The following is a 19501-nucleotide window of genomic DNA, read 5'->3' as shown; positions in this document are numbered from 1 at the left end:
TGAACTTACGCTTCAGGGGAGAAAAAAAAAAAAAAAAAAAAAAAAGGAAAGAAACACCAAAACCCACAAACAAGTCAAAAACAACCAACCAAAAAACCCTCAAAACAAAACACCATAAAAGCCACACTGCAGAAAATCAGTCTTCATACTGAAATGTGAAATGTTGGTCTTTAGGGGAAGAGTTCCTGTATGTCACTTATTCCTAAATTCAAAATCAAGCAGTGAGTAGCTCCACTAAGTCTACAATCTCAATAAAATTAATAGTTACTGCCTGTAAGCTATGCACAGATTCCAGTCCTACCCAACCTAAATCATCACCCAGCCTGTTTTATTCAGGGCATAAACATTCTGTTCCAAATGAAACTTTACACTCAGCTCACAGCCCTGGCTATAAAGTTATATTCTGCCCAGAAAATGACAGCACATATTCATAGCACAGCCAGACTGAGTCCAAACACAATGCAGCTCCAGCACCAGGCACTCTCTTGTTAGGAATAAAACATTTCTGAAGAACCCAATACAACTTTCTTGTCTCTCCAGTGAGAAAGGCAGAGGAAGATGGTATCTGCCAAGGAAACAATGCCACTGACTACACAGATTACTGATAAATACTCAATGAAATATAAAAAGAAAGGGGAACAACAATGTAGAAGTCAACAAAACTTTTTTACAGAAATTTTTAGTAAGTGCTAGGGAGATGCCATTAAAATAACCACTTCAACAAACTTCACTATGAATAATTTTAAGAAATACAGTTATGCTTCCCTCTTTGTCCAGGGTGAAGTATGCCCTCATCAGAGAAGGACAGGCAGATAATTGAGCCAACTTTTTATACATGGTTCCTTCGAGGGTAAAACCATTGACAGGGGAGCACGGTATCTGTGTAATGTCTCAGGGCTAGAAATTTGAGTTCCTCAGCCACCAGATGAGCACAGCTTCTGTTTCCTCACAGGCTGTGCCTGCAGTACCCAAGTGCTGAGATTTGCCTGGAAACTGGAAGCACCTTAGTTGAAATATCGAGGAGTTCACACAGGCTAATATACCTATTGGAAAAAAAGGCTCTTCCCAGTGGGGTGAATGGCTCTGTGCAGAACCCTGGGCTTTCACAGCTACACAATTTCTTTCACAAGCAGACAGCCCACAAAGCCCCAGCCTGGCGTCCAGGCTGTGCTTGTGTTGTGATTATCCATCAGGCATACCAGTGTGCTCCTCAAGCCAACAGCCTGGTTTCCATCTCCCAGGCTAAGACTTCTGAGACGGCTCCCAACACAAACAGAAAATAAACTGACTTCTTAGGTTACATTTGAAAAAGCCATAAGCAATGGGTGTAGCTCTAGTAAACAGGTAGAAACTGGGGTGCAGGTAAGTTTAAAAACCCCCACTCTTTAATAGGCAAGATACACAGAATCAGTTACTAATTCAAAACACTGAATTAGAAGAACTGAGTTGAATATCCAAGGGATATTTTGCCTCGTGTCACTCAATTCACATTTCAAAGAAATTATGATGAGATATTAAAGTAACTTTAACCAGCAAGACAGAATTAGATAAAGATGCTTCAGTTCATTTTAATTAATAATTAAAATCATCATTAAAAATATAATTCAATCTCTATCCAATTCCTTTCATGCTTTAATTTTTGTAGCCCTGTTGAACCATATAGATAGAGATTTAGGAAAATACTCCCAAAGATAAAAGGATATTCTGTTTGATTTAATTTTTACCTTTTATTTTCTGCAACTAATTTACACATTAGACAGTGGAATGCTGTCTACCCTGGACATGTATGCAGAAGGAAAAGTGGTTCAGTATTGCATATCACAGAACGTAAGCAAGTGAAATGAGGAAAGATTGTATCTTTAATATCTGGTCTATACGGACACCCAAACAAAATTCTTTCGCAATACTGAGGAACAGCTCAAAGGTTCGCCAACCACCTCTTCAGGCACAAACCCTCATGATTAACACACCAGAATTCTCCACAATACAAAGACATATTTATACATGCTTCATAGTTCTAAACAAAATATTTAGAAATAGAACTTGAGAAATAAAGAACAAAGTACTGCAAACCATTTTTGTCCAATACTGCTTTTTGAACCTCTATCCAAGACTGTTGTCAGTAAAATGACCTCACTGAGGCACTTCTCTTTACAAGGCCTAATACATTATTTAAATGCAGACTTACCAGATAATTGTTAAGATCTGTATTTTATAGAGGAAACCAGTAATATTCTCCTCCTAATAACCAGCAAATATTTCTGAATCTAGAGCTAGTTCTTTATTTTATCTTCAATTACAAAGGGGAAGGAAGAACCACATTCTTTCTTCATTCATATTCCAGATTATGAGTGGAACTATCATCTACAGCCCCACAGTAAGACTTTTTTTTGTCATCTTTATCCATCCTTTTATCTTCCCTTTCCTGTCCATACTAAGCCCAGGTCTTTGTGGAGCTCTCCCCAGAGGTCCAGATATTCTCCTCCAGACAGAAACTTAAAAACCTGTTATCAAAATACCTTCCCTCTGATGTCATGATTTTGCATTTATAGGCACTCAATTCTATACACTGCTGACATATAGTATCTGTTCCCTAATCAGAAGTAAGAATTAATAGAGGTTTCAAAGCTACAAAGGCAGCATTTTCACTCTGATGGGAGCATACAGTTCATACTTTGGGGGAGGGGAAGAGAAGAAAGAGTGTTGGCTCTTTCATGAACATAAAAGGGCAGAATTACACATTAGTGTAGCTTCCCCATGTATAGACATTTTTTTCTGAAATGCAGTGTAAACTTGAAATCAACCATTAGCTTCTTTAACTAAAGCTCAAATCATCCACATAATAACTTTTACAGAGAATTATGACTAAGTTTTTTTAAAATGTGAATTGTTAAAATTTCACAATTAAGAAATAAATCACAATGGGAAAATAGGTTCCTATTCACAAAACAACCAACCAAGCTGGCATCATTAATACCCTTTTAACAAGGCAGAACTGAAATACTGGGAACGCTGTTGCCAGGTCAGAATTGAAGTGAATTGGGTAAACCGTGCAAATGGGCTTACAGCACCTGCCCAGCCCTTGGCCTGGTACAAACCTGTACTTGCTCCTTCAGTAAAACCCTTCTTCGTCAGGGCACAGAAATTACTAACTCACTGAAGTTTTCACAAAGGCAAAAAAAAGCCTATACTTTTTAAAAAAATACATTTGAAAGAAAAGTTGAGATGCTAAGCATTCTTGATTCGTATGTGCTTTAATACCAAGATTTTTGACCTTCAGAAGTCCCTTCTCTCAGGAATCAAAAAAAAGGGAGAAAACCAAAAACACTCCTCAGAAACGACCACAGAGAGACGCTGCAGACACTCATCTAAAATAATGGCAGTCAAAGGTCAGGATGATATAGGGAACATCAAGCTTTTCATTTATGAATCTTCCTGAAAGAGACCTCTTAGTATGTAGAGGTAAGAAAATCACAGACTATCCAGTCAGAGCGACATAGAAACTGCCTAAACATGTGTAATTTACAGGATTTTCCTAAAAATGACCCCAAGTATCTTCAACTTTGACCAATTAATTTCAAGACCTCCCTGAAATATAACATGGAAACTACCATCAGATTGTTGGGTCATCTTAACAAGATTCAGCAATTTTCCTATGAAGATTCGCTTATACCCAGCAGATTACAAAATAACACGAAGAAAAGCAAGCACTGCAGATTAGATACCGATCAGTAAAACGACAGAAAAGTCGTAGGAGTCTTCCAAAAGTGCTGGAAAATGCATACTGCAAGAACAATTGGTATTCCTGCCTAACAAAGCTGGGTTACACTCGAAGGCTCCAACATGTTAATCTGTCACCGTGACAGAAAAGCTAAGGATGCCAGACCAACACATATTTCTATTCCAACACCCTGCATATCTAACAGTGAGCTTCCGAACACAATTAAAAATAGGACTAGTGTCCAAATATATGAGCACGGATGCTCTTAGCATTTCTGCTTCCAACTTCTTGTTATAAAAAAAAGAGTACCCTTCAAGACCTCTCAGCATTCCTTAACAGTGTTTTTTTTTGCATTCTATAATCACAAGTGACAAAAGAAACAGCTCCATATTTGCTTCAGATCTCTTCAAGGGAAAAAAAAAATACACATTACAGTAATTCTGTTGCAAAACTACAGCACATGTGTAAGGCCCCGAGAAACACCGATGCTGATAAAATTAAAAATGGCTGTGCCCGAAGATCCCACAGCAAAACAGGCACTGCTCTACTGACGATTAAAATATATATTAAAAATTCCTGCATTACCTTACAAAGGGCGAGGTATGCAAAACAAAAAGATTATATATATTTCCAAAACTGAAGTAAGTTATTAGACAAGAGATGCAGATCTAAGCAAAGCATTCTTACTGAGTGCAGCTTGAGCTCATTTACACAATAAAGCAGATTTTATTCCCCGAGACATTTAACGTATCAGGATTTCAAAACTTTTATCAGGCTTCGCCGCTGAAATAGATGCACACCACTTTGTAAGGAGGCACAGATGTGCCCAAATAGCAGCGGACCCCACCCCCTTCCCGCTGCCAAAATGGCCAGTTCGTTACACCCAGTGGCTACTCACCAGCCGCAGTGCCGAGCAGCAGGGTGGCACTGGAGAGCAGGAGCACCAGCACAAGGTGCTGCAGTGAGGCAGGCATACCTGGGCAAGCCACGGTTCGAGCCGGCAGGAGGAAAAAAAAAATAAAAAAAAAAGGGGTTAAAAAAAACCCCAAACCCGAAGAGAGGAAATTCCTCCTGCTTTCGCACAGCCTTCCTTAACTCTCTCGGTTTACAATCCCGTCTGGAAGGGCAAATGGCAGATGAGAGGAGCCGTCTTCGCTCTTACTCCATTACAGCCGCCTGCCTTCATGCCTCGGGAGCCGGCAGCGCTCAGCGGACACGGGGGAAGCGCCTGGCTCTGCCTCCCAGCCCCGAGGCATCTCCCCCGCGGGGAGGACGGCGGCACGCTCCCGACCCCGCTGGGAACCGGGCTATTTCCCACGCAGCTTCACGACATCGAAGAAAGCGCCCGGTTGGGAAGGGAACATATCCAGACGCGCCCACAGCGGTGTCACAGTCAGCGCGGGCCCTGCGGGCTGGCCGGGGCACGGAGAGCGAGCTAGGGGCTCACGGCGGCGGCGCGTCCCATCCCGGCAAAGGTCTCTGTCCTCTGGCCGCCCCTCCTCGCTGCCTCACGCTCCGGGGAAGGCGGCGGCGAGCCTCCCTGCTCTCACGGCGAGGGCTGCGGCTGCATCCCGGCCCATCTGCCACCCGCGCCGGGCGGGCTCCTCCGCGCTGCCCCGGCCACCGCCGCAGCACCGACGCCACCCCCGGCCACCCCGACAAAGGTGGGGCCCGGGGCGGCGAGGCCCCTCCTCGGCGGCTCCAGCTGCGAGCGCACCCGGCCGCTCTCCGCGGGCGAAGGCCCTTCCCCTCCTCCGCCTCCCGCCCCGAGTTTCCACAGCGCCGGGCAGCCTGGCCCGGCCTCCTCACGCCGGTCTCCGCTCAGCCCCTCCGCGCTGCCAGCGCCTTCCTCCCCCCGCGCCGGACTCGCCGGCGAGGGGCCGCTCCGCCTCCTTCCCCTGCCCGCCGCCGGCTGCGGGCGGGAGCCGAGCGAGGGCCGGAGCTCCGCCGCCCGCGCCCCCTCTCGCCCGCCCGCCCCAACAGCACGGGCGGCTCCAGACACAAAGGGGAGTCGCTGCCGTCGCCGGCCCGGGCGCCCGTCCCGCCGCACCGCCCCCGGCCCCGCCCCGCACCATAGAGGTGGCTCCAGGTAGGCAGAGCGGGGCCGTCGGGCGGAGCTCCGCCGGCTGAGGGAGGGGGCGCGGGGCCAAGGACACCGCCACGGGCAGGGGAGCAGGGGGCGAGGGACGGCTCCGTGAGGAGGGGAAGGCCCCGCTAGACCTTCCCGGGAAGGCCGCGGGAAGGAGGCGAACGCCCCCCCACCATGCAGCCTTTCTGTGAGGGAGGCTGTCAGCAGGGAGGCGTGAGCTCAGGATTCACAAAAAACGCCTGTAACAACAAGAAAAAAAAAAATGTTTAGCAGTCTCAGAGATTGCGTCATGTTTGAACTCCGTGGCCTGCCTGTCAGGCACCCCGCAGCTTCTGCCTCGTCCTTGGGTTCAAGCCCCCGTTATCTCTGTCCCTGTGAGCTTCCCTAGGAGCACTGGCCGTACCACCTCCTGCTCTCCCTCGCTGAGCGCAGGCAAGTCACAGAGACACAGATCAGTTAGGTTGGAAAAGACCTCTGAGATCATCGAATCCAACCTGTGACCGATCACTATCCTGTCAGCTAGACCATGGCGCTAAGTGCCATGTCCAGTCTTCCCTTAAACACCTCCAGGGACAGTGACTCCACCACCTCCACCTCACCTCCACCATTCCAATAGATAATCACACTTTCTGTGAAGAATTTCTTCCTAATGTCCAGTCTGAAATCCATTCAGCTCATATGGCTTCAGCCACCTGAATCTCTCAAGCAAAACCATTATCTACCTCTTAAATTAAAGAGATTTTATGATTTCAAAACAAAGATAAAGTGAGCCCACTCAGCTATTTGTATGCTTTAACCTTTGCTATATTGCACAGGACCAAAGAGATAAATTGAGGGCAACAGCTGATGGAGAATTGTGACTGGAACTTAGTGTCTGATGTTCTGGCCTAGAACTTGTTTCAAGCAAGTTTTACTGGCTATAGCATAGAAGAAAGGATTCTTACACACTGGAAGCACCTTCATATCTGGGCATCACCAAAGGTTTGATTATGGGAAATGCTTCTCTGTGCCAAATATATATATATATATATATATATACACACACACCTATATTCCTATACTAGTTTCAAGAGTGGAATACAAGTTCAGAAATCAAATTCCACACTTCAAGATATTGAATGCTACTAAATAAAATGGTGTAGTTGCAAGTCAGAGTTGCAATTTTAGTGATATTCTGCATAATTCCATTCCTATTGACAAGCCATAACAGATGAAATAGATGTAATCTGATACTTTTATCATAAAGAGAATTATTAAATAAATTGTACTAGGATTTTCATCATTGTGATGCTCTGGCCAAAGTCATAGTTTGACATTCCTAGGGTCAAGGTGAATTTACACTGACAGTTATAAAATGCTTTTAAAGTTTCCTATAATACTTTTACTTCCAGTCTATGCAGATCTAATATGGATATTGGTGAGACAATAAAATACAGCATCACAGATTGTAATTTGTATTGCCACTTTCCAGAACTGCAATGTTAACCACACATGTTAACCACAGTATCCTTCCTGTTATTTGTGGAATGTGAATGTCAAGAAATAACCTTTAGAAGCAACACCAACACCAACTCTCCCCCCTCAACAGCTAGAACAGTTTTACCTCCAAGAGAGGAAAAAAACCCCAACACAGAATTTTTTTTTCTGCAGCACCAAAATCCAGTGTTCTTCTCTGGTTCCACAGACACCAAACTATGCAACACATCTTCTGCCCAGCTGTACCTACCGACAGAATAAGTGAGATCTACTTTGTTCAGAGAAAACAAGAACCTTGCCATGTGAGTTGCACAGCATTTTCACTGTTTAGATGGTAAAAGAAAATTACTGTAATTGTTTATGACATGTATGAAAACCTGCTCACCCTGAAGTAAATGACAGAGGCCTCACTTGTTTCAATGGTTCTAGTTTTGGCTCATTAATTAACACTAGGAGTTCTTCTCCACAAGAAATTGTGCAAAAACATATATTCTGCCTTAAACTACTTTTCTTTTTTTCTTTCCACAAAATGGATTGGATTTTTGTTCTCTGTTTTCCTAAAATGAAGGGGAAAGACATGCCCTTTTTAATACAATTATTTCCTTTTAGTTTCACAAAAAACCAAAACCTGATCAAGAAAACACACTACTGAAGGGCATGGGGCTTTCCATCTGCTTTGCCTGAGTTTATATCAGGCCCTTGGACTAATCTCACACACTTGCAATCACAGCAGTTTGCAAGAATTTCCCTTCCTTCCCTAAGCTATTTTGAGCCCTGTAGATGTTCTCTGCAAGGGCCAGGTCCCTCCTGGCGCGGTGTGGCTGTGAAGGTTGCACCTGGCGCCAGTCACACACCGATGCCAGGTGGCAGAGCAGGAGCTGCTGCACCTCGCTGTCCCTGGAGCTGGCAGGGCCGAGGAGGGGCTGACTCCCACTTCAGCACACACATGTAGAAAGCAATCGCTGCTGTCTAAACACAGAAGCAGCTTCCTTTTCCCACGGTGCTGGGAGGAAACCAGAGAACCAGACTGTCACAGTCAGGCTCGCTCATTGTTATGTGCTTGGACAAGAACATATTTATAATTCTTCCTGTGATATTGTTTTATCTGTAAGCTAGGATTTCGCTCTCCTAATATTCAGCAACACCAAGTGCGACGTACAGGAAAGTAGTCAGGATAGTGAAAACTTGCTGAGCTGCAGGACAGTAGATCTGGGGTGCAGGTTCAGGTAAAGATAGGGGGGGAGACAAGAGAAAACACGTCAAATTTACCAAGATTTAAAAGCCAATATTCTGACTGAAGCACTGTATTTCCACCAGGAAGAAATCTGACCATCAGAAATGAAACAACACTAGTGAACACTATTGAACTTATTGGAGATAAGACTGTTAGAAAATGTGAGGAGGAAAGACCTTAGGAAGCAGATGGTCTTTTTCAGCTGTGTTCACTGTTCTCCCAGCCAGGCAGAGGCAAGGCTGCCTCAGCAGCACGGTCATGGGGCAAGGATGAGGAGGACAGTGGCAGAGGAGCCAGGGTCTGGTGGCTGGAAGCTCCCCAAGATGCAGGTCAGATAGAGAAGGAGACGTGTATCTTGCCCTTGGGTGAGGGAGCTCTGAACAGCACAGGCACAAACAGCACGTGGGGGTTGCCCTTTGCTTCAGTGGGATACAGAGAGGAGAAATGCAGCTGATAGGAGACTCAGGAGTGTCCCACTCTGGCTCAGACTGATGCAGACACAAACATGTTGATATCACTGGTAAATTCAACACTGCACGTAAGAGAAATTAAACATGTCCTTGTTAGCAGCATCTCCTTTAAACAACACGTATCTTTAATTACCTGGAATAAAGGAAACTATTTTCATGCTACCAAGAGAGTATTCCAATCAGTGGAAAATGAGATGAACAAAGAATGAAGAAAACTGAAATGAACTATGAAACAATTTCATGATTTTCATTTATTTTCAGAAAATCCAATGCTCAGGCACTTTGAAAAGATTTCTCAGGGTAGGTTCACTGTTATCCAAGAGTTTTTCAGCACTGATGCAATATAACTGTTATCATTGTTAGGACTCAGGGGACTGTTCTTTTTGACAGGGCCTTTCATGAAGTCAACAAATCAGTTTAAAACAAGCCATAAATTGTATTTGGCTGCCTGTCAGCTTGGCTGGGATGTTCTCCCAGTGCTGCCATAAGTGTTGGGGAAAGAATATAACACATCCAGATATTTAGCTTTTAGGGGATATTTTGTTCCTAATTTAAAAATAAAGCATCCCCCTAGCATTGACTCTGATGCATAAACATATGTTAGAACAGCCATCATGATTTTTACACACTTCCCTTCAAATAAATACACCCATTCTGGATCCTAAGTGATAGCTGAATAAATAATGGGTTCGGTACAGATCTCCCCAACAAATACCTGCCACTTTTTGGGAGAACTAGGAGAACACTAGGGAACTGTCAGCAAGATCATCTCCCCAGTCTTGCTCCTGTAACTGTATGTGGAGAGGTGGTTCCTGATAGATGGGATCCAAGCCTCCTATAGCTCTCTAGATATTATTAACATCCTGAATTGCAGCCAGGACTCACTGAAAAGACAATAGTGTCTACTTCCAGTCTGCTGAGTTAGCAGCTACAGCTTCAGCCAGTGCAGCCAAACAAGTAACCACATGCAGACGTCATTACCTTTGGAAGTGTTTGGTTACTTGTTTTATATAGATTTTCCCATCAGTGTCCAATCCTGGGTGCTGCAAGTGGCATTAATGCAACCCCAAAAGTCCCCTTGGAGTCAGGAAGGGAAGGTGGCTGTGGGAAGACCACAGTTTCAGGGAAGCAGGCACGCGTGCATAAGGAAAAACTATGTAGCCTCTGGAGACTTCATAGGCAATATGAACACCAAAGCAGCTTTCCCAGTCATGGACATGTTTCCTTGGGAATAGGAAGCAGCACTTTCATCTTGTCTGAATGCTGGGTTTTGCTCCTTTTCTGGGGCTTGGTATTATTTTGTGAAAATGGATTCTACAAAGGAGGGACAGAGGGACACCAAACCATGACTGAAATCCCAGAGAGGTTGTTGTGGAGTAAAGTCCATTTCTTTCTGTTCTTTCTGACAGGCAGGAAAAGCCCAATCCACAATGGTCAGCCTGTCCTGCCAAGACGTGACAGTGGCAAAACTTCCTGTGGCATCACATACCAGACCAGGCTCTCATGCTCCCAATTCTACCAAAAGCCTTAAGAAAATGGTAAATCAAATTCCTTGCCTCAGAGGGAATTAATTTCCCCTTTAGTCCAGTTAAATAATCTGTACCAGACCTTGCTTTTGGCCTTTAGACTCGTAAAATCTGTCTGAGGGCTGTTATGGCTTCATTTTCCTTTGTCTCTGAGGCACAGAAAAGAGCACCTTACTGTTGGGCTCTTGAAAAAAACCCCGAAACTTTTATGAGTATGAACTAGTAAGTGTTTTCAGACCTGAGTTTTTCTCACTCTACCAGGCTGTTGTCATCTACTACAAGGTGAATGACACTGTGCAATGAAGCCATAACAGTCTTTGACATCAACATCCTGAATCATAAGAGAAGTTTTGTGGCAGCTTTGTTTATTTTTTGATGGCAGATTTTTAGTAAGTTACTGCAAAAATTAATTGCACCACTTTTGTGGCAGTCCCCAGAAAGATCTATTTTGATGGTTCACTTCTTTTTTTTTATGCTGGTCTCACATTCCCTGATTTTGGTGTAGCAAGTGGTTTCCTATTGGGAGCCCATAATTGCATGATCAAAGGTGTGAGGATCAAGCCTGGAAACATAAGCAGGTGAGTGTGGGACAGGTCGGCCTTGGGTATGCACAGAGAAGGACGAGGAAGATGCACACTCTGGGATAAACAAAGGGAGTATTTTGTCTCTAAAAGTATTAGTAATGAAATAGTTAATCACCATTTTTACATTTCATAACACGTTATATTTCCCAGTGATAATGAACTACCAACAGTGTTGATAGCAGTTGCTGTCTTGTTTTAGAGATAACACTGCTTAGTCTGTGGAAATCTTATGTCCACTTTGGGGGTGGAGGTGAGAGAAACTTTCAAGTTAGCTTTGAGAAGCACCTCCCAATTTGAATTAAGTCTGAAATCATATGTTAAAGGCCTTTTACAGCTTGTCTGAATCTCTTGGCTTGTAGATCATGACATAAAATGGGAAGTTTGCTACAGGGTTTTTATCAGTTCAAAACATCACTTATTCATTAAATCCAACAACAGACGTAGTCAGAAATAGAAATGTGATGAGCTGTGTCAGAATCATCTTCTGGTCCATAGCAGATGGGTCTGTCATCACCACAGACCTGCAGGGTTTCATTCCTGAGAGCTACCTGAGCCTTCTCAGACTCATGATAGGCGGCTGGGAACAGTGTTCACGGAATCTCCAACACTCTCTCCTGCTACTGTTACCTTCCTTTTGCTTTCTGGTTCTGGGTTTTTTGGTTTGGGTTTTTTTCTGTTGTTAGTTGATGTTTTTTTAATCACTCACTACACAAGATAGTTAGCAGTGCAAGTCAGGCTGGTTTTCAAAAGCCACCTTTTCATTTTTGGTCTTTAATTTCTCACAGACAATTAGGATTGGAACTGAAAATATTTCTCCAATCAGCTCAATACTTCTATCAGGAAGGTAATAAAAATTCCCTCTGAGAACAAAATGAAAGTCTCTGGTAAAGCACTGATAGACCTGCACTCAGTTTTCCATGGTGGAGGTCCAGAGGATGCAGCCTCTGTTTGTGCTCCTTGGTGGCCATATTTGAACTCCACATCAGCTTGGCACATGTCAGGCATAAAGGACAGAAGTGGTGTCTACAACATTCACTTGTTCCTTGTTATTTTAAATGACAGTGTGGAGGGAACAGTTTTTGCTCAGACTTCTTACAACAGTTGCCCTTTGCAGTGAGAAAGGAGGGCATCAACTATGAGCCAAACAGCGGAGCTTCTTCAGGTTTTGTCTTCTCTTGCAAATGTGAAAAAGAGTAAAAGAGTTGAATTGAAGCCCCTTTTAATGCAGATTTTGTTGCCACTGCAAGGACAATGTCAGAGGGCTGACCAGCCTCAGAGCCATAGCTTCCAGAGAAAGGTGTTACTGAGTGTGCCTGCCCAGTGTTCCTCTCCTGCATGCAGGCAGCTCTGGGAACATCACCTGCGGGAAGATAAAAGTAAAATTTTTACCTTTTAGTAAACCAAACAAGAGATTTCTATCCCTTCTGCTTCTGCCTGTAACATGACATCTGTTGCCTGACAATTTTGAGACATTTTTATCTGAGAAGAGTGTTCCTACAGATCAAGAAATGAGTCAGTAGCTCTGCACACCCTGCTTGTTTCTCATGGATTGATTTGGAAACATGAACCCAACTAACTGCTTCCCCAAAGCATCCATCAGGAGCCCTCTCCTTGAAGTGATACAGGCCAGGACACCAACTCCAGCCACCAGCATCAGTCCTGTTTGCTAGGGCCTGCAGGAAACATTGAGGGCACAGTGCCTCCCTACACCATCTACAGTCATTTGAAACTGTGCAGACATTAAAAGCTTTAATTTTCAAACAAGAGCCAGGCCTCCAGAGGCTATTTCCACAACACAAAATGGGCTATGTGAGCCTTGGGTGAGTGGCTTAGGGGGCATAGGCAGCACTCAGACTCTGTGAAACCTCTGCCTCTGCTTGCAATTTCAGATTAAAAGGCAAACACATAAATAAGGATGCAGGGATAAGTGGGAAGAGACTTCTAGAGAAAAAATTGCTCTTTATCTCCATTGTAAAGAGTTTGTATTTTTCCACAGATGAAAACTCACCAAAAGTGGAGAGGACTATCTCACAAAGAGGCTACAGAGGTGCTCAAAGGAATTTCATAAGTTCGAAAGCACTTTGCCTTCTTTTCTTTCCCCCCACATTTGCCACAAAATAGTTGTCATGTTTTGCATATTTCTTTTTCTCCTCCCTTTTCTTCATGCCCCTCTGAGCTGAGTAAAATCAATGTCTGAGCAGGGTTTCCCATCCCCAGCATTGTTGCCAGTTTCACTTTTGTGTTTATTTACTTTCAACCTTCAACCCCCTCAACTTTGGAGAAGTTGCATTTAGCAAAAGGAAAAGCTACCACCCCTATAGCTCTGCTCTCATAACTGCTGAAGCTCTCACATTTCCAGCAACAGAAGGGTGGAAGGGGTGTTAAATGGGGGCAAAGAGAAGCATGGACCCTGAACTAAATGTTGAACAGAAAGAGGGAGGAAGTTGTAGGCAGGAGAGAGAGGATCTGAGGAGTGAGAGGAGGAGAAAAAAAGTTACAGGAGAAAAATTAAAATTAAAATGCATTTTGATTTAACAAAAAGGAGGGTGCTAAACTCAGATCTCTGATATGAACCACACTGCCAGGGACACTGGCTTGGAAGTTTCACAATGCTCATCTGCAGGAGTAGGTCCCTGGGACAGGCTGGCAGATAGTCCTCAACTCCAAAGGAAACAGCAAGTCTCAAGTTTTTCTTGGCTTAACCAAAAGTTGTAAAGCATATTCTTCCTGCCCTCCACTTGTATTCCGAGCTCCCCTGCGTACTTTGTTGATGAAATCTCTCACCCCAATTCAGGAGATAGCATTTGCTAAACATGCTCTGCCTTGCTACCAGAAGAGCTTCTGACCTTGTCCTGTCTTCTCCTTAGCGTTTGGCAAATACTTATCTGTACTCACTGTGACCTCCAGCCAGCTGGGTAAAAAGCTTTGGAGCCAAACATGTGCACAAATAATTCCAGGGGCAGCTGTTACTACTGGATTATCTCTTCCTGTGGTTTCTACAGATAGAAATAGTTAATACATGTTGCAGTTTACAGTCCCTTTCCCTTTAGCAGACCAAGGACCATCCTCCTTCAACTCAGGGCCATTAAACACATCTCAACAATGAGGGCCTTCAATGTGGTACTCCCCTGTGTTGCCAGATGTATCCTATCACATGAAACATAGCCCACAACAGTCAAAATCACAAATCACAGCCTGCCATCTTTAGCCAAGAAGGTCGCCATTTAATCACTCTTCTCAAGTTATGTGTAACAGAGGCCATCCTGTGTGTATCCAAACACAGCACCCCCTCTCTCCAACCCCTCCAGCCTCCCACAGCCCAGACACGAGGTGTTTTTTCACCCTGACGCATTGAGGTCCACGCCTGCTCAGAGTTCATTCAACCCGAAGAGCAGCAATGACTCGCTTCCAAAAAATGAGACTATTATGGCTAGAGACCATTATGAAAGCCTGCATGAAGCTGAGACCAGATGTGTCTGTGGATGACTCCAAATACTGCTTAGAGCAAAGCTCTGGATTGTTTTGGTTTTGTTTTTTAAACAAAACAGGATTGACAGAATCTCCTCTGGAACAAGAAAGATTTTCTGATGTTTTTCTGCACTGCTGTTACAGATGTGTGGCTGGGCTGGGAGCTCACACCCACTGACAACAGTGACCACAGCAGCTCTCATGCTGTGTGAAGTGCATGAAGACATGGAAGGAGCCCTTATGTGATAGGATGGAAGTGATGGGGATGCCAGCCCATCTAAGTTCAGCTCATGGTCATTGGGACCACGTTGTCCTTTCAGCAGGATGTTCTGTATGAGCCCCTGGAAGTGAGAGCGATAACATGGCTCTGATCGCTTTTTGCTTTTAAAGCAAACCTTTCATCAGGGGAACCTCAAAGCAACTTGCCAGCAAGAATGGGCACAACCTCACACTGTGCCTGTGAGATAAGCGAAGGATGGAATAGATTAACTGCTTAAAAGCACACAGCAGCTCTGTGGGATGAAGGAAAAATAAGAAAAAAGCCTTATATATATACATACACGTTTGAAACCACACAGGGTTTTATGGAGAGGCAGCCTGGAAGGCTGCCAGGATACTGAAATTGCCACCCCTGCACAACCACGAATACCATGGAAACCAGTGGGGCACTGGCAGGCAGGAAAGGAAATAAGCTAAAAAACGGCTTTCCATGAAACACAGCCAGGCTGGGACACTGCTCCCCTCCTGAGTGAGGGAGGCCTACGTGCCTAACCACCAGTGTTGCTGCTGGTGGGAGCTGGGCTCCAGGAGAGAGTCATTCCCAGTAATTTCCCGGCCTGGGGTAACGCTTTCCTGGCGGCGGCCAGTGGCTGACAGCAAAAAGAGGGATGGCTGAAAACTGCTACATCATGTCAGCTGTGGTATGGAAGTAATGGAAACCTGGAGTGCCAAGTAAAGCTTCAACACATGCTGGGAAGTATAGGAAGATCAAAGTCAGTTGACAACTGAATAAGGACAGGGAAGGAACATGTATGTGCAAGCTCCTGCCTGCCCTGTCTGGTGAGGTACGATTAAAAGGCATGAAACACTCATCAGTTTTCCCTCAAAACACTAAGAAAGCTCAAAAAAGGATTCCTTTAACCTGAACAAAAGTAAGTAAAGGAGAGAGGCCTGGAAAACAAAGCCAAAAATAACAAATGAAACTGAATATAACAGGAATAACAGAAATAAACAAACCCAGACAAGCAGTGGAGGAGGAATGAACACACTGTTAATCTGTCAAGTACACGGTGCCCACATCAAACTACACAGTAAACCCAGAGAAATACCCAGCCTCTCGGCTGAGCATGGGCACCTGCTTGTTACCAAACAGCACTCAACCCTTAAAAAGTTGTACTCCTGGTAAGCCAAGGGAGGAGGAATTCAAACGTAGAACAGCTGTACTCATTCAAAATACTGCTAAGAGGAACAGCGGCATCTTATGAGTAAGCTGGATATGGCGCAACCAGCAGCAGGCTTGAGCAAAAATAGCCCAGTGGAGATGAGAGGCAAGAAGAGACACCAGTACACAGCTCTCCCTCTGGCTCTCAGCAACTGAAGGATGCAGATGTGATTTCTTACAGAGCCCAGACTGAACAAAGGCAGGGGGACATTTCTACAGGAAGGCAAAGAGGACTGAAAAACCAGAGAAGCAGCAGAGCAGCATTTCTGCTACGCTAAAATGCACAGAGCTACGGGCCTTCCAGTAGCCACAGGGGAGGGCTGGAAGGGGTTGGGAGCATTGCCACGGCTGGCCCTGATAAGGCTCTATCTAGGAACAGGCGAGGGCTGTGCTCATGGCCTGACCGAGAAACGGGTCTGGAGGAGTGCGAGAACAACAGGATAACATCAGGCACTTCTCACATGGCTGAAGGACCGCCACTGGTCATCAGGAGACAAGTGCAGATGGGAGACTTTAAAGTGGTGCCAGAAAAAACAAGCTACAGCCAGGGTCGAGGAACATGGGATCCAACTCCTAGTTGTCAGCAGTTGTGGTGTATACATTGCTGGAAACAGATGCAGTGCCAGGAAAATCCAACTCCCAGCATGAAAAGAATAACTTAGGAATGATAATGAGAGAAGCCAAAGCAACTGTGACTGTGAATTAGTGATTACATAAAAGTTTTTATCTTAAAGTTATGTTGGGCCAAATTCTGAAGTAATTTTTTCAGCCAAGAATGCTCCCTTGAGACCCTGTGATTTGGCCACAAATTGCTACATATTTAAAAAAACAGAAGAAAAAAAAAGCACACAACAAAACAAAGGTTTCCTCTTTATGCTGGCTGGAAATACATAGCAGGCAATAGCTTTGACTGGCATCAAACACTTCTCCAGTAGGTAGCTGAAGTCCTCTGCTTTATGCCACCATCCAGCATCACTGTAAGGGACAGGCCAGTCTTCAGGTTTTGCTCCCTTATGCGGCTGCCACCCAGAGAAGTGGGAACTGTGGCTGTTTGGTATGAAGACAACTACATGCTATTCAAGCTCTCTGAAACAAGTGAGGTACAATCCACATCACAATTCCTCCCACTTGGACCTATCAAAGCTACTCCTGAAAAACTGAATATACAGTAGCCTGGGTACTGCCATAAGGAAACATAGCAATCATTGCTGCCCACCATGTGCTGAACAGCAATAAAAGTTTCTTTTCAAAGTAGCTGTTCTGAGTAAAAAACTACCAATACCTCAGTGGCAGGCTCACAAGAGCAGCAAAAGGATTCTCTCTATTCCATTCCATGGGCAGTACTGGGCTCAGCAGCAGCTCTGGGCTTCACACCTGGAAGTCTGTGTAGTTTCAAGTGGGGCATCTGCAAATCCCAGAGCCCAGTAAGTCCCAAAGAGATGCAGCCACAATGAGACACCTCTCTCCTCCCAGAACCTCTCCCCATTCCAGTTGGAGACTCATCACATGCACGAAACTTCCCTGCTCATTCTTTCAAGTTGGCTTACCAGGAATAATATGCTGCCAACCTGCAATTGCTAAGGAGGTATCAAAAATAACATGAGAAAGTGAATATTTGGAGCAGGAGACACACCCTTCCCATGACAGATGACCTGCTGTAAAAGCCCTTATAAAAACAAGGGAAATGTGCTCAAATACCTGTTGTAAAATCTGAAGCTTGAATGCTGTGCAGCCAAAAATCCTGGAAATAGTTCTTTCAAATCATGCAAACACTTTGGAGATTCTGAGAGAAGAAATAGCTGGAAATAGTTTTAGATAAAAGAACCTTTCATGCCAGCTGGCAAAAGGCAAACAGATGGATCAGATAGTTGGATAGATGGGGCTTAAAGCCACTTTTGTCTCAGCAGTGGGCTGGGCTTGTGTATGCAATGTCTGAAGGCAGCATATCTCATTATCTGACCCTTAAATGTTGGCTTTATGAAATCATATCAGATGAAGCTGCAGCCTTCAAAAGCGTCTCTCAGCCTGGCAGGACTCTCACCTTCCTCCCAGCAGCACCTTCAGCAGGCTGGGGGCTGGCTTGGTGCTCATGCCAACCTCTCAGGTTCTCCCCTGCTCAGAGCACCAGTCCAGGCTCTGTCAAAGCTCAGGAAGGTTTGTTATGGTGGAGGGAGTTTCACAAATACTTGGTCAAAACTCTTATGTTCCCACAGTGCAACAGCAGCAGGATAACTCCAATGGGCAAGAAATGAAGGATGCTGTGAAGGCTGAAGGGAAATCCCCCAAACTGTGTTTGAGATGTTTAACAAAAACTCACTGAAAGCAGGACGTGATCCACACAAAACAAACCAGGGCAAGTATTCTGTATTTTCTGTAGCCTGTGCAGCTTGAGTAAAGGTGATGTTTAGTTTTAGCTGTGCTTTTGATGCATGAATCTAAAGAGACCAAACTGAGCCACCTCAGAAGGGGAATTACACCTTGTTTGATGGGGATGGCCCTGAGCCACGGGTTTGCACGAGCAGTTTCCTTAGAGCCAGCCAGCCGCTCCTCACCCCTTATGTGCTTTTCTCATAGGGTGACTCTGATGGGGGGTAGGGCTGTCCCCAGTGATGGAAGCTCATTGCCTGTCATGTTTGTCACAAATTACAAGGACCACAGCCCACACAGGCTCCCTCCAGCATCTCATCCCCTGGGACTTCAGCTGGTCACTGCCAATGTGACATCCCAGTTCTGCTGGATCACCAGCCAAAGCAAACCAGGGTCTCTCTGCAGCATCTCAACTGGTGTGAAGAGATTACAGAAATCTGGAAAGACTGAAATAAGTACATGGACCAGGAACAGTTTAACTTTCTTTTAGAAATATGGTTTTTGCTGTATTTGAACTATGCATCCCTGAAGATTTCATGTCAAAATGGAATTGTGAAATGAATATTAAATGTTTATCAAGAAATTCACAGTTGAAAGTGGTCTGCAATGACAGATCAAAAAAGAAATCCCCTCTGTGCCATTTCTATTCTCATTTTTTCATGACACATTAGTTCATCCAGAAGGACTTTAATACTCATCTTTATAGATATTTTTGCTTTTCACATCGGGTATTAAACTTCGCTATCGTGTTCAAGAAGACTCTGAGTTACCAAAGACAGGGCAGGATTACACCATCAAAGTTGCAACATTGAAGCCCTGGCATGACTAATCCCCAAGTAAATGGAAAAAGACCAAAGATGGGCAGTGTTTGCAGTGGGTAGGTGCAGACCCAGACAGTCTCCTCCAGCCCACAGGTGCATGGGAAGCATGTCCCATCCACACAGGAACAGCCTTGAGTCTCTGCCCCCCTCTTCCTTGGCTGCCTTTCTAGGGACAGTGGCACACGTTGCCCCTGTGGGTGGCCCTGTGGGCACAGGGGGGCTTGCCTCATGGCTGTTCCCCTCACATCAGAACAGTGTCTTAGGATAAAGGGGTTGCTCCCAGGAAGAGTGTTGGATTCTTCGT

General features: G+C 44.7%; 2 protein-coding genes across 3 annotated transcripts in view; one reads left to right on the top strand and one right to left on the bottom strand.

Moving 5' to 3' along the window:
- The window catches only part of BMPR2 (bone morphogenetic protein receptor type 2), a 100862-nt gene extending 95475 nt beyond the window's left edge, over positions 1-5387 (bottom strand). Inside the window, exon 1 of one of the 2 annotated variants that reach the window (XM_023930837.2) lies at positions 4620-5387. In XM_023930837.2, coding sequence (XP_023786605.2) covers positions 4620-4695 — 76 coding nt within the window. In that variant the 5' untranslated portion in view covers positions 4696-5387. The remainder of the gene's footprint in view (positions 1-4619) is intronic. The other variant, XM_086897087.1, reaches the window with a different exon arrangement.
- LOC111932000 (uncharacterized) lies at positions 4851-18422 on the top strand. The gene is made up of 6 exons (XM_086898075.1): positions 4851-5385; positions 5427-5810; positions 7461-7588; positions 10400-10528; positions 13097-13147; positions 18223-18422. The coding sequence occupies exons 1-6, from the start codon at positions 4851-4853 to the stop codon at positions 18259-18261; spliced, it is 1266 nt and encodes a 421-aa protein (XP_086754201.1). The 3' UTR covers positions 18262-18422.
- Positions 18423-19501: the final 1079 nt, after the last annotated feature.

Source organism: Cyanistes caeruleus, chromosome 7 (assembly GCF_971803275.1).
Source record: "Cyanistes caeruleus chromosome 7, bCyaCae1.hap1.1, whole genome shotgun sequence".
NCBI lineage: Eukaryota > Metazoa > Chordata > Aves > Passeriformes > Paridae > Cyanistes > Cyanistes caeruleus.
This window is presented reverse-complemented; position numbering and strand designations above follow the sequence as displayed.

What these genes read in the sequence shown, in the direction of transcription:
- LOC111932000 (XM_086898075.1), top strand. Translation starts at nt 4,851, where the DNA reads ATGGCAGATGAGAGGAGCCGTCTTCGCTCTTACTCCATTACAGCCGCC. An exon ending in CCCCGGCCACCCCGACAAAG is followed by an intron (nt 5,386 to 5,426) that starts GTGGGGCCCGGG and finishes CGGCGGCTCCAG; the next exon opens with CTGCGAGCGCACCCGGCCGC. An exon ending in GAAAACAAGAACCTTGCCAT is followed by an intron (nt 7,589 to 10,399) that starts GTGAGTTGCACA and finishes TCTTTCTGACAG; the next exon opens with GCAGGAAAAGCCCAATCCAC.